At 55.2% G+C, this 13,294-nt stretch overlaps 1 protein-coding gene across 2 annotated transcripts in view; it reads left to right on the forward strand.

Annotated features, from left to right (window-relative positions):
• The window catches only part of PLG (plasminogen), a 44,495-nt gene that overhangs the window by 22,783 nt on the left and 8,418 nt on the right, over window positions 1-13,294 (forward strand). For both annotated transcript variants that reach the window (XM_080663616.1, XM_080663617.1), the window contains exons 10-16: window positions 209-368; window positions 2,718-2,899; window positions 5,330-5,478; window positions 6,990-7,083; window positions 9,430-9,550; window positions 11,184-11,258; window positions 12,199-12,339. In XM_080663616.1, coding sequence (XP_080519742.1) covers window positions 209-368; window positions 2,718-2,899; window positions 5,330-5,478; window positions 6,990-7,083; window positions 9,430-9,550; window positions 11,184-11,258; window positions 12,199-12,339 — 922 coding nt within the window. The remainder of the gene's footprint in view (window positions 1-208; window positions 369-2,717; window positions 2,900-5,329; window positions 5,479-6,989; window positions 7,084-9,429; window positions 9,551-11,183; window positions 11,259-12,198; window positions 12,340-13,294) is intronic.

A 13,294-nucleotide genomic window follows, 5' to 3' on the forward strand; every position in this document is an offset into this window, starting at 1 on the left:
AGCCAGGCTTCCCCAAGCTTTATATTAAATATTTACCAAAGAAGTGAGGTCATTCAAATTCTGTTGTTTCCTTTGCAGGCCAATCTGCCTGCTGCTAAGGAACAGTGTGAACGCACAAGCAGAGACGGCTGTTCTGGGAGTGTCACGTTGCTTCACACGTTTCTCCGTTCTGGTCGTTATTCACTGATTTCTCCCACTTCCATTTCAGTGCCACCCGAACAGACCCCCGTGGTCCAGGAGTGCTACCACGGCAACGGGCAGAGCTACCGCGGCACGTCCTCCACCACCATCACGGGGCGCAAATGCCAGTCTTGGTCGTCCATGACCCCGCACCGGCACTCGAAGACCCCAGACAAAGTACCCAACGCGTACGTCTTTGCTTTTTAACCCTCCGAGGAGCCACGGCTCACGTCGGCTTGTTAGAAGGGACTTGTTTACGCTCACTTCTTAGACCCGAACTTCTCTTCGCTCCGGAATGCGAGGCACAGTCTCTCGGGTGCCTTGTTTTTGAGCAAACATTCCCCAAGAAGAGAAGTTAGAGGTGGGCTGTCTTTCCTGAGTAGTTTCATGGAAGCCGGGGGTTGGGACATAGGGAGGGGTCACGGTCACACGAGTGGAAAGTTCAGGAAGACAAATGACCCGATGATTAGCAAGGGACCCACAACACCTGCTGGGTCATGGCGTCTACAGCCTGACCTGTTCAGACCCATCGGAGCCCGAGCGTTCCGGCCTGAGGGGACATGAGTGGCCAGGACACAGAGAGGGAAAGCAGGACGGCAGACGCATCAGGGAGTTAGACGGATGCTGACAGGAGACGGCAGGGAGGTGACCAAAGACCAGGCTGACAGACGGCCTTTTGGCCACAAAGGGGTAAGCCTTTGAACACCTCCAGTTGCTCAGCCCCCCTCTGGCTGGCTTCCTCGAATCGTGGGCCCAAGCCACGTGTCTGTGGTATCTACAGGTATGGCCTCGGATCCCCACATTTCCTCATTGTCTCCGACAGCCCCAGGTCATGGGTCTAGGTTGGAGAGGAGAGTCCACCGCTGAGAATCCTGCGAGGCTAGGGCAGCGTTCCGGGGAGGCCCTGGGGGACCGAGCCACCAGCGTCCCAGGCTCCTCACCTGCTGTTTCTTACCCAGTGTTTCCTGACTCCTCCGTAAGCCCCCAGCTCCCCCAGCTCCCTCAGGTCCCCGGTCTACCCGGATGCCTCTCCTCACCCCTCTGTCCCGCAGTTCTTCAGCCTCATCCCATTCCCAGGCCCTGCGTGGCTGCAGCAAGGGAGGTGGGACAGCTGGGTGGAGTGAGGACAGTACAGGGTTCCTCCCATCCCCCCAGAACGCGCCCCATGGATACAACGTCGGGCCTGGGAGCTAGTTCCCAGAAGTCCCTCCAGCCCTGAACCCACCCGATCCACCAGATGGAGTATCTGCAGTTACATTATGCTCATGGCTTCCCACTGGGAATGCACAGCACTTAACCACAGCAGGAGTGAACGGACTGGGAAGGCTGCGGGCGTGCCATTGTCTTTGATGTCACTTCTTCCTCAGGGAGATGCATTCAGTTCCAGCTTTCACAGCCCGATGTGGTCACATATAGAGACACAGACACAGACACAGAAGTATGTGTGTGCCTAGAAAAAAAATCTAAAATACACACTGCAAAATCCCATGTTGGTTATCCCTGGGAAACGAAGTTAACATTCCCAGGGAAAGGAGACATTCGGATACTTTCTTTACACATTTATATGCCATCTTAGCCTTTACATGGAGCATATATTCATTTTTATTTTTTAATTAAAAATTGTAATCTACTAGAGGCCCAGTGCATGCATTCATGTACCGGTGGGGTCCCTCGGCCTGGCCTGCGGGGATCAGGCCGAAACCGGCAGTCCAACATCCCCTGAGGGGTCCCGGAGTGTGAGAGGGGGCAGGCCAGGCCAAGGGACCCCACCGGTACACGAATCCGTGCACTGGGCCTCTAGTATGCATGTAAGATCTTTGGTTAATCGCTTCCCGCCCTCCCGCTCTCCCCGCTTCCCTCTGAGATTCATCAGTCTGTTCCATGTTTCCATGTCTGTGCATTGAACGTCTGCCCCCTGGTGGTCAGTGTGCATCATAGCTACTGGTCGGTTGGCCAGTTGCTTAGGCTTTTATATATATAGATTTAAAAGTTGTTTTGACATCGAGGACCTGTACTTGTGGCACTGTAATAATTAGCACCTTTGATGGAAATATTGCAAAGTCACTTAAGATTTGGTTAAGGCTCTCTCTCTCTCTCACCCCCCACAACCCCCATCCTAAGCTCCTAGGGCCCTTCTTTGCCTCTGTAACTTGTTTCCTGAGCCCATTTCTTCTACCGCTGTGACTTTCTAAGTAACCCTCCTCTTATTAAAAATAAGACTTTGACTCTAGCTGGTTTTGCTCAGTGGATAGAGCATCAGCCTGCGGACTAAAGGGTCCCAGGTTCCATTCTGGCCAAGGGCACAGGCCTGGGTTGCGGTCTCAATCCCTCCCCCCACCCCCAGTAGGGGGCACGCGGGAGGCAGCCAATCAATGATTCTCTCTCATCATTGATGTTTCTATCTCTCTATCTCTCTCTCTTCCTCTCTGAAATCAATTAAAAAAAAAAAAAGACGTTGTTAACACAAAACTCAGAGGGTGCGGGGTGCCCCCTGAGGACTCTCCCCCAACTCACGCCCTCTCGTGTGGCATTCGCAGCGGCTTGACCATGAACTACTGCAGGAATCCCGACACCGACAAGAGCCCTTGGTGCTACACCACCGACCCCAGGGTCCGCTGGGAGTTCTGCAACCTGAAGAAATGCGCAGAGACACAGGGGGCTGTCACGAACGCCCCGCCCGTGGTCCAGACTGTCAGTTCCCAGGGCTCTGCGGACGCAGGTGAGACAGGGCGGCCAGACTGTGCGCTTGGGCACTGGGACGAAAGCCCGGGGAAGCGGATGGATGCAGAAGCTCGTTGCTATGGGAACCTGAACACATGTGGAAGGAAACCTCTCGTGTCACCTTGGGGGTGGGGCAGAGCCGCTGTTGCTGGTGTAACGGGGTGAGCCCTGGGAAGTAACTGGCTGTGGTGGATGGGTGGCACAGTGAACCTTGGTGGGTGGGGAGGTTGGTCATGGTGGCATTAGCTGAAATAGGACATTCTATTTTTAAATTTAAAAATATATATTTTTATTGATTTCAGAGAGGAAGGGAGAGGGAGAGAGAAATAGAAACATCCATGATGAGAGAGAATCATTGATCAGCTGCCTCCTGCACGCCCCCTCCTGGCGAACGAGCCTGCAACCCGGGGAAGGTGCCCTGACCGGGAATTGAACCCTGACCTCCTGATTCACAGGTCAAGGCTCAACCACTGAGCAACCCCAGCTGGGCTGAAAAAGAGCCTTCTAGAAAAACATGTGTCTGCCTCCTCCATGGAGGAATAGAAAGGGTTAATTTGGCTTTGAGCACGCTGAATTAGGGGTGCTGGTCAGACGGGTGCAGGAGGCTCGCTGGCGAACCCTGCAGAGTGGCTGTGTGGCCGCAGGGGTCATCGGGCCTCAACGTAAGAAGGGGCTGTCACCTGAGGTGGAGCCGAAAGTGGTCCCCATCCTCCCTGCTCCCTGAGCACCTGGTCCTGTGGTTGCCAGGCAGCAGCGAGGCCTCTGAGCCTCCGAGGGGTGGGAAAATGCAGGGGCTCCCTCTCCCCGCCCCTGCATGAAAGCCAGGGTCGCACAGCTCATCTGGCCACTTCCGGGGCATTCAACGCCTCCAGACAGGGGTGCTGAGAAGCACCTGGTTAGAAGTCGAGAGCCCCTCCTCCCTGAGGTGGGCTCGGCTTGCCCGCAATGTGGGGGCCTCGCCTGCTCCCCCCGGGACTGGTGAGCCCACCTCTCCTTGCTTGGAGCCCCGCCTGGGGTCCCTCCTGGATAAACCTGAGGGGACCTCCCACGGTTCTCCCACGTGTCGGTGCCACATTTAGTGCATGGGTAACCCACACGCCCTGGTCCTGGAAAATGTCGGGGTACAGGCTGCCCAGCAAGGCCCCCTCCTCACTGTTTGGATTTTCCAAGTGGCCGTCAGGGCACTGGTGCACCGCCCCCCCCCCCCCCACATGCGTCCCACAGGGGTCCCGGGGAGCCCCTGCCTAGGTTTAAGATGCGGGACAGGCTTGGGGAAGGCATCCAAGTCACCCCGTTACCCTTTTCACCCCAGAGGGTGGGGACGCAAAGCACAGCTCCAGCCAAACAAGATTTTCCAGAAGAGCCCTCCGTGTGCACCCCTTTACCCACCCCCACCCACCGTGAGAGGAGGTACTCGAGAGCCGCCTAGCAGTTCCCAGCAGCATCTGCCCCGCAAATTCTCCCGGGGCGCCTCACCACTCAGTGGGGCCAAACCAACGGGCTCAGTGCCCTGGCCCAGTTCCCATCCAGCCCCTGCTCCACGTGGCTGTTTCCAAGCCCGCACGCACGTCGGGTGACGTGTTAGATGGGTAAGGTGTTAGACGGGTAACGTTTTAGACGGGTAAGGTGTTAGATGGGTAACGTGTTAGACGGGTAAGGTGTTAGATGGGTAACGTGTTAGATGGGTAAGATGTTAGATGGGTAACACATTAGATGAGTAACGTGTTAGATGGGTAAGATGTTAGATGGGTAACACGTTAGATGGGTAAGGTGTTAGATGGGTAAGGTGTTAGATGGGTAAGATGTTAGATGGGTAAGATGTTAGATGGGTAACACGTTAGATGGGTAACATGTTAGATGGGTAAGATGTTAGACGGGTAACATGTTAGACGGGTAACGTGTTAGATGGGTAACGTGTTAGATGGGTAAGATGTTAGATGGGTAACACGTTAGATGGGTAACGTGTTAGATGGGTAACGTGTTAGATGGGTAAGATGTTAGATGGGTAAGATGTTAGATGGGTAACACGTTAGATGGGTAAGGTGTTAGATGGGTAAGATGTTAGATGGGTAAGATGTTAGATGGGTAACACGTTAGATGGGTAAGGTGTTAGATGGGTAACACGTTAGATGGGTAACGTGTTAGATGGGTAAGATGTTAGATGGGTAAGATGTTAGATGGGTAAGATGTTAGATGGGTAAGATGTTAGATGGGTAACACGTTAGATGGGTAAGGTGTTAGATGGGTAACACGTTAGATGGGTAACGTGTTAGATGGGTAAGATGTTAGATGGGTAACGTGTTAGACAGACAGCGCCCACCACCCCGGCCTCCTGCGCTCTGCAGGGCGCGGCCACAGGGCCCGACATTGGAGAACCTGGCCTCGTGCCCGGGCCCGCGGAGCCTGAGCAGCGCCCTCTCTCCCGCAGACTGCATGCTTGGGAACGGGAAGGGGTACCGGGGCCAGAAGGCCACCACTGTGGCCGGCACCACCTGCCAGGCCTGGGCCGCCCAGGAGCCCCACAGACACAACATCTTCACGCCGGAGACGAACCCGCGGGCCGGGCTGGATAAAAACGTAAGCCGCTCTTGCGCCTTTTGCCGACCAGCCTTTGCAAACAGACCTGGTTCTGTTGCGGCGAGTCAGCCTGGACTGATCTATGGTGGGGGGGTCTGTGTGTGGGGGGGAACCACGCAGGGTTTGGGGGGCTGAGCCTGCAGCAGGAGCAGCACCGGTACCGTCAGCACAGGAGCCGCCCGCGCGGCCACCCCGCCGCAGCCTCCTTCCCGGCGCTCTTCCCTCCGCGCTGTTTCTGGTTTCTAGTGTCCACCCTTGGGTCCTGGGGACCCATGTGATTCGTGACATTATGGTCAGACTTTTCTAGGAAAAAAATGTGGGTGGGGCTTTGGGATTCCCCATAGTAGGATTTCCCAGTCTCTCACACTTTCTTTTCTTTCTTTAAAAAAAATTTAAAAAAGATATATACATAGATATACATACATATATACATATATATATATACACACACTGAGTGGCCAGATTATTATGATCTCTAAATGCATAATAATCTGGCCACTCAGTGTGTGTGTGTGTGTGTGTGTGTGTGTGTGTGTTTATATACATATATTAGAGGCTCGGTGCATGAATTCGTGCATGGGTGGGGTCCGGCCAGCCAGCCAGGGGGAGGGGACATGGGCAGTTGGCCGGCCTGCCTGCTGGTCGAACTCCTGGTCGAGGGGACAATTTGCATATTAGCCTTTTATTAAATAGGATACACACTGAGTGGCCAGATTATTATGCATTCAGAGATCATCATAATCTGGCCACTCAGTGTGTGTGTGTGTGTGTGTGTGTGTATATATACACACACATATTTATTTAATTGATTTCAGAGAGGAAGGAAGAGGGAGAGAGAGATGGAAACATCAATGATGAGAGAGAATCATGGATCAGCTGCCTCTGGCACGCCCTGCACTGGGGATGGAGCCCACAACCCGGGCATGTGCCCCAATTGCGAAGTGAACCACGACCTCCTGGTTCATAAATTGATGCTCAACCACTGAGCCGCACCGTCGGGGCCTCTCACACTTTCTGGTTTACTTCAGGGCATGCATAGGGAGGACAAGGAGACACAGCCTCTCGTGGCTTGACCCACAGACGGTGCCCAGCCCAGGGCGTCCGCATTTCTGAGCCACCAGCAAGCAGGCTCCGTGGTGACCCAGGGACAGGATGAGTCCATCATGCCCGTGGTCCTATTGCGGCATCTCTATCGCCTCCACCGACATGAGTCCCCTTTTACAGTCCCCACGTTAAGTCCCCTGAGAGGCTCCACCCTCCCTCCAGGGCATGACCTCAAGGCTGGAGCTCCTTTGGAACAAGGAGACATGATCAATGACCAATGGGCTGGGATGAGTCAGAAGCATCCTAAAGTTTACCCGTCCCCCCCCCCCCCCCCGCTCCCCGCTGCTCCCCGCAAAGGAGCGCTTACCATCCCTCTTCGGAGGGCAGCGTGGCCTGCCTGTGCCCAGCCCCCCTCCCGCCCCGTGCACGCCGTCCCGTCCCGTCCCTGAGCAGCGCCTCTCTTCCAGTACTGCCGGAACCCCGACAGTGACATCAACGGGCCCTGGTGCTACACGACGGACCCCAAGAAGCTGTTCGACTACTGCGACGTCCCGCAGTGCGGTAAGCTGGCTGCACCTGTGAAAGGAACCGACTTCTCGGATACACGCGGCCTCGCCTCCTTCATGCGGGTCTGAGAGAGAAGGGCTTGCGAGCCGAGCCTTCCCACTGGGGTGCCCTCCCCCCGCCCCGCCCCCCCCCCCCCGCCTCCTCCCTGAGCCTTCTTCATCATTGAAGATGCCTACCTTAAACATAAGTTATCTACTTATATTCACTTACTTTAAATTATATATTTGTTGGCTGAATGATTTTAATAATTCCACCACCACGTTCAGTACCAATAAGAAATAAGTAAAAAGAGAAACTTTCGATTCTGTTCCGAATGGAGAACGGGAGAGCGGTGCTCTCTGTAGCGACCCTTTCATCGCGCATGTGTGAGGCCGGCTCCGTCCGAGGCTCAGCGGCAGGAACTCAGCTCAGTGTCAGAGTAGCGTGTCCTAATGTTGCGTGTTTCCTGTTTAAAGAGACTTTTCTGTGTGGATGCGCAGCACAGGCCGTGACGAAGGGAAAGTTACTTGGAAAGTTCAGGCTCCAGGTTCAAGAGAGGGTAGAGTCTCTGGTTGGGGCGGAAAGAACCCGCCCTCTCCCCCCCTCCCACCGCAGTGTCGTTATGACAATGACTTACACTCACGTTGCTGAGGATCTGAAGGGCGCCAGGCAACAGGAAAGCATTTGATGACCCTGAACTGTCCTGGGCACGAGCAGGTGCCACCAAGGACGGACACCGACCTTGCCTCCCGAGCCCTGTGCCCGGCGGAGGGGAGTAGGCGGGAGGGAAGCAGTGCAGGTGGTGATGTGTTATCTCTGGGCCCTCGGTGAGTCTGAGAGGCTCCCAGGAGGGCGGTCCGGAGCCTGGCTGGGAGAGGTAATAGTTCAGGTTAGGGCAGATTATCCTGGGTACTTACAATCACATACACACATCCATAAATAAAAGTCTAATATGCTAAGTGTCCGACCGATTGGTCGACCATTCGGTCAACCGCTTGACCAGTCGCTATGACATGCACTGACCACCAGGGGGCAGATGCTCCAACTGGTAGGTGAGCTTGCTGCCGGGGTCTGGGTGATTGGGACTGGGTGAGATGGGCTGGACATGCCCTGGAGCCCTCCCGCGGTCCCTCCCCAGCCTCTAAAATATTTCTTCTAATTAATTTCCTTTCAATGTGCACGAATTTGTGCACTGGGCCTCTAGTGTATACATATGTGCACACAGAGATTCCCATCTTAAAAATACCCTATTGCCAAGTTTTATATATAGCCCTCAAGTCAAATTTACAGACAATTCACCACATTCATTTTTTTTATAACAGCTAACTATTTCTCTTAATGGTGGCACACAACATTATGTTTTCTTACTAGGATTACGAAGTCTTCATATATGCATATGTTTGCTTTATTTATCAGTAAGTGTGCTTTTAGGTTAGTTTACCGAAAAAGATATGGATATGTGTTTTTACAGATTTTGATTGATTTGAATAAGGTACTGAGCAAGATCATTATGGAAAGATTTGGTGTTCATTTAATAAACGTCTAGTTTAAAAAAATACCCTATTGCCTTTCAGCAGGGATGGCACTGTGGCTTTCAGAGAACTGTCCATGGTTCGGTGGAGGTGGTGGTGGTGACAGTGATATGTGGCTAAAGTTATAGGTCAGATTAACAATGTGTGTCGGTCAAGGTGGTCTCGGAGAAGCCGTCATGTTAATGCCTAACTATACGATTTACTTCATCCAAGTAAAAAAAAGTACTTCTAGCTTCTTGAGTGGAGAAGGTTCTGTGTTGTCTTCTACTACTTTTGAAATGTAGAGAAAGATATTCCAAAACATGCTTATGGGTTTCTTTTGTTTGTTTATTTTACTTTTGAAATCGTTTAAGAGATTTCCTTACTTTTCTCTTTTCTTTCTTTTTTTGTATATTGAATTTATTGGGGTGATATTGGTTCACAAAACCATACAGGTTTCCAGTGTACAACTCAAAATATCATCTGCACACGTATCACGTGCCCAACGCCCCAAGCAAAGTCTCTTTCTGTCCCATTTTCCCCGCCTCTGCCCACCTCCCCCCACCCCTTCTCCACCCCCCTTCCCTGGCCATCACCACACCGCTGTGTGTGCCTATGTGTAATGTATACACTTTTTCACTTACCCCTTCACCTTCTTCCATCCAGTCCCCGAGCCGCTCCCCTCTGACAGCCGTCAGTCTGTTCCATGCGCCCAGGCCTCTTACTGAAAGTTTGGGCGTTGAGGGGTCCAACACTCAGTGCTTTGGCCGCGAGCCGCTCACTCACCGTGAGCTGGAGGACAGCACGGCCACCTCTCACTTCCAACGCGACCCCCTCTCCTGTGCCGCAGCGTCCTCGTCATTTGACTGTGGGAAGCCCAAGGTGGAGCCGAAGAAGTGCCCCGGAAGGGTCGTAGGAGGGTGCGTGGCCAACCCACACTCCTGGCCGTGGCAGATCAGCCTCAGAACAAGGTAACGACACCTCTGGACACGATGCGTCCATCCTGGTGTGTGAGCCCGCAAACCCGGCTCCATCCACACTCACCCCACAGCCCAGGCTCAGCCCGGCCTCTGCGTTCTCCTCAGGAGGCAGGGAAGCTAGGAAATAGAGGGTTTGCTTTCTCTAGGTTCTCTGCTTTGAAAATAGCCAGAACGGGAACCTTTTCCTTGATCCGGGCAGCTACCATTGAGGTGTGTAGATGCCACCATTTCCAAAAGCCAGTATTGCCAGGAAAGTATTGAAGATTCCTTGTAAGATGAAGAGCAAAACAACTATAGGAATGGGACCCCCAATTACCTGGAGAGCAAAACAACTATAGGAATGGGACCCCCAATTACCTGTAGAGCAAAACAACTATAGGAATGGGACCCCCAATTACCTGGAGAGCAAAACAACTATAGGAATGGGACCCCCAATTACCTGTAGAGCAAAACAACTGTAGGAATGGGACCCCCAATTACCTGTAGAGCAAAACAACTATAGGAATGGGACCCCCAATTACCTGTAGAACAAAACAACTGTAGGAATGGGACCCCCAATTACCTGTAGTCCATCACAGACGCAGATTCAGCGTCTTCGTTCAGAGGGGCCCGCCCAGCCGCGAACACACCTCCCTTCACGTGGGGTAGCTCACGCTCCCCACAAGCTGGCAGCGACCAGCTCTGACCCTCAGGAGCCTGGGCGGTTCGGGTCATCATTCCAGTGGCCTCGCCTTCAGGAGCTCAGGCTGCCTGCTGACTGGTGGAAAGCACACACGGGGACACGGCTGCTTCCTCGTCTCATTTCTGTGCCCGGGCACCTGCGCTCAGGTGCGGGCGGGCCTCCCCCGCGAGCCTTCCGCCCCGGCTGGCCAGGGGGCACCACCAAACGCTAAACGCTAAACGCCAGTCCATCTGTTGCCCTGTGTTGAGCGGGCGTCTCTGTCCTTTGCCTCATCACTTAGTAACTGCGCTCTGCACAGCCCTCACCTGTCACGCTTCCCATCCTTCTTTCCCACGCGCGCTCGGTCCATGGCTGGCATCAGCTGGCCCGCCCGCACGCCCGCACGCCGCGCTCCCTTCATCCCCGTGCTTCCGGCGGCTCGCGCTCTTTTCACGAGCGACCTCGTGCCTGGAAGTCCTGGGACGTAAACGATTAGGAGCCCTCGGCCTCTCGAAAGGGAATTGTCTCGGGTAAAGTCAGCAAGTCCCGGACCCAGGCCACTCAGATCGCCTCGGGCCGCCGGAGAAGCACTCGCCAGGTCTTGCACAGATCCTGCCGAAAGGAAAGGAAAGACACGAAAGGGATGCTTTTGCCCGGTCCCTTCCGTTCAAGTCCAGGGCTGACCAGTCGGAGCCACGGGCTCGGGCTTCATGTTGGAGCCCCATGGGATTGCTCGTCTGGGGACAGCTGTCCCCGAGCCTCCCCAGCCACCTTAAAGAGTGCTGTGGATGGAACCTTCGGGAAAACCCCCAACTGAAGCGCAACTCAGCCCCTACCGTCCTGATGACGGGCCGGTGGCCTTTCCTTTGGGACCTCACACTAACAAAGGGACTGAGCCCTGCCTTCGGCTTCCTGTACCAGAGAGCATGAGATCTGAACTAACCTCCCGGCCTGTCCCCGCAGATTCGGAATGCACTTCTGCGGAGGCACGCTGATAGCCCCGGAGTGGGTGCTGACCGCTGCCCACTGCCTGGAGAGGTAGGTGCGGGGACGGCTGGCGTGAGGACTCGGCTGGCAGACGTCCCGCCTGTGTCCTTCCCTGTCCCCTCCCGCCCTTCCTCCGATGGCCGTGACCCTGGGCACCGGGGAGTGGGTGTGGAGACCCTGAGGCAGAGCTGCCAGGGCTGTTGGATGGGAGAGGATGGGAGTGTTCCCAGGGGGAAACGAAGGAGAAAGACCAGCTGGGGGGGAGGGGGGAGGCAGGAGAGAGCCGTGCGCGGCACAGGTGCCCCAGTGACCGCCGACACGGGGCCTGCCCTTGTGCTGACGCTAGAGTTGGTCCCATCTACCAACAGCATCGCCGAGAACATTCCTTAACGGCGAGGCTCGGTCGATTGTGACCTTTCTTTCTTTTCTTTGTTTTTTTTTTTTAAATATATTTTTATTGATTTCAGAGAAGAAGGGAGAGGGAGAGAGATAGAAACTTTAATGATGAGAGAGAATCATTGATGGGCTGCCTCCTGCACGCCCCCTACTGGGGATCAAGCCTGCAACCGGGGCATGTGCCCTTGACCAGAATCGAACCCAAGACCCTTGAGTCCACAGGTCGACTCTCTATCCACTGAGCCAAACCAGCTAGGGCCTTCCTTCCTTTTTATTTTATATTATTTTTTTTGTTAATCCTCACCCAAGGATGTCTTCCATTGATTTTTAGGGAGAGTGGAAGGGAGGGGGAGAGACAGAGAGAGAGAAACATTGATTGGTCGCCTCCCACACGCCCTCTGACCAGGGCCAGGGATTGAACCTGCAACTGAGGTATGTGCTCTTGACCGGATTGGAACCCGGGGCGTATAGTCCGCAGGCCGATGCTCAGAGGAAACTGGGGAGCCGAGTGTCTGGGGGACGTGCTGTCTGGCTCCGAAGGGCGCCCGGTGAAGGGGCTGCCCCCCTTCGCTGCTCACAGCACTCCCTTTTCCAGGTCCTCACGGCCTTCGTCGTACAAGGTCATCCTGGGAGCGCACCGCGAGCGGAACCTGGAGGCGGACGTGCAGGAGAGGGAGGTGTCCAAGCTGATGCTGGAGCCCACGCGGGCCGACATCGCGCTGCTGAAGCTGAGCAGGTGCCCGTCCCGCGCGCGTGTCCGGGAGGCGTGGACACCGCCGCCCCTGCCTGGGTTCATGGTGGAACAGGGCCAGGGGGCGGGGGCCGTGGGGGGCTGCGGGGCCCCGAAAGGCACAGGCCTTCGGGGAAGAACATTGACCTTCAAGTGAGACCTGGGCTCGACCCCATTTGGCCCCCTCCCGGCTGTGGTCTTGGCAAAGGCGCCAGGACTCAGATTTTCACGTGAAAAAGAGTTGAAACACGAGGTGCACGGTGACCCCTACACTCCCCCTGGGAGGGTCACGGTCAGCCAGTAGACATCCAGAGAGCTCCTCACGCGTCCCGCTGACCGCCTCCTCTCAGCGTGGCGATGTGTTTGGGGGACTCAGAGGATATCGGGTATTCCAGAGCATTTAAAACCCGGACGTGACCCCTCACCCCTCGCAGACACAAGGCCTCCTTCCTAGCGTTGGCTTCGTTTCTCCCGCTGAAACGGCGCGGGGACATCAGGCCTGACGCACGGCGGCTGCTTAGCAGGACTGGGAAGCAGGTCCCAGGGAGGCAGCGGAGGCAGCAGACGGTGCTTTTGAGAACAGACACGATCGGGACAGTCTCAGGCCCTCACACGTCAGCGTGGGACGGGCTCCCGGGACAGGGGGACCCGCCGACGTGAGGACGGGCCAGGCCGCGTCTGAATGCCGCCCCGCTGGTCTGGGCAGGAACACCTCCGGGTATTCGGGCAGTGACCTGAGGCCTGACCCTCGGGGGTGCATGGACGCTCTAGAGAGGGAAAGAAGGCTGCTGGCTTAGCCTGAACAGGAGCTCATCCCCTCCTTTGACATGGTCCTTCGAGGGCCATCCGAGGACCCCCAAGCTCGAATTTGGGGTTCTGGGAGTGTTTTCTGTAGACTGGAATGTTTGAGGTTCAGACTCACCCACTCTACGCCCCTCACCCCAAGTGTCTAAGGCACAGG

Source organism: Plecotus auritus, assembly GCF_963455305.1.
Source record: "Plecotus auritus genome assembly, chromosome: 4".
NCBI lineage: Eukaryota > Metazoa > Chordata > Mammalia > Chiroptera > Vespertilionidae > Plecotus > Plecotus auritus.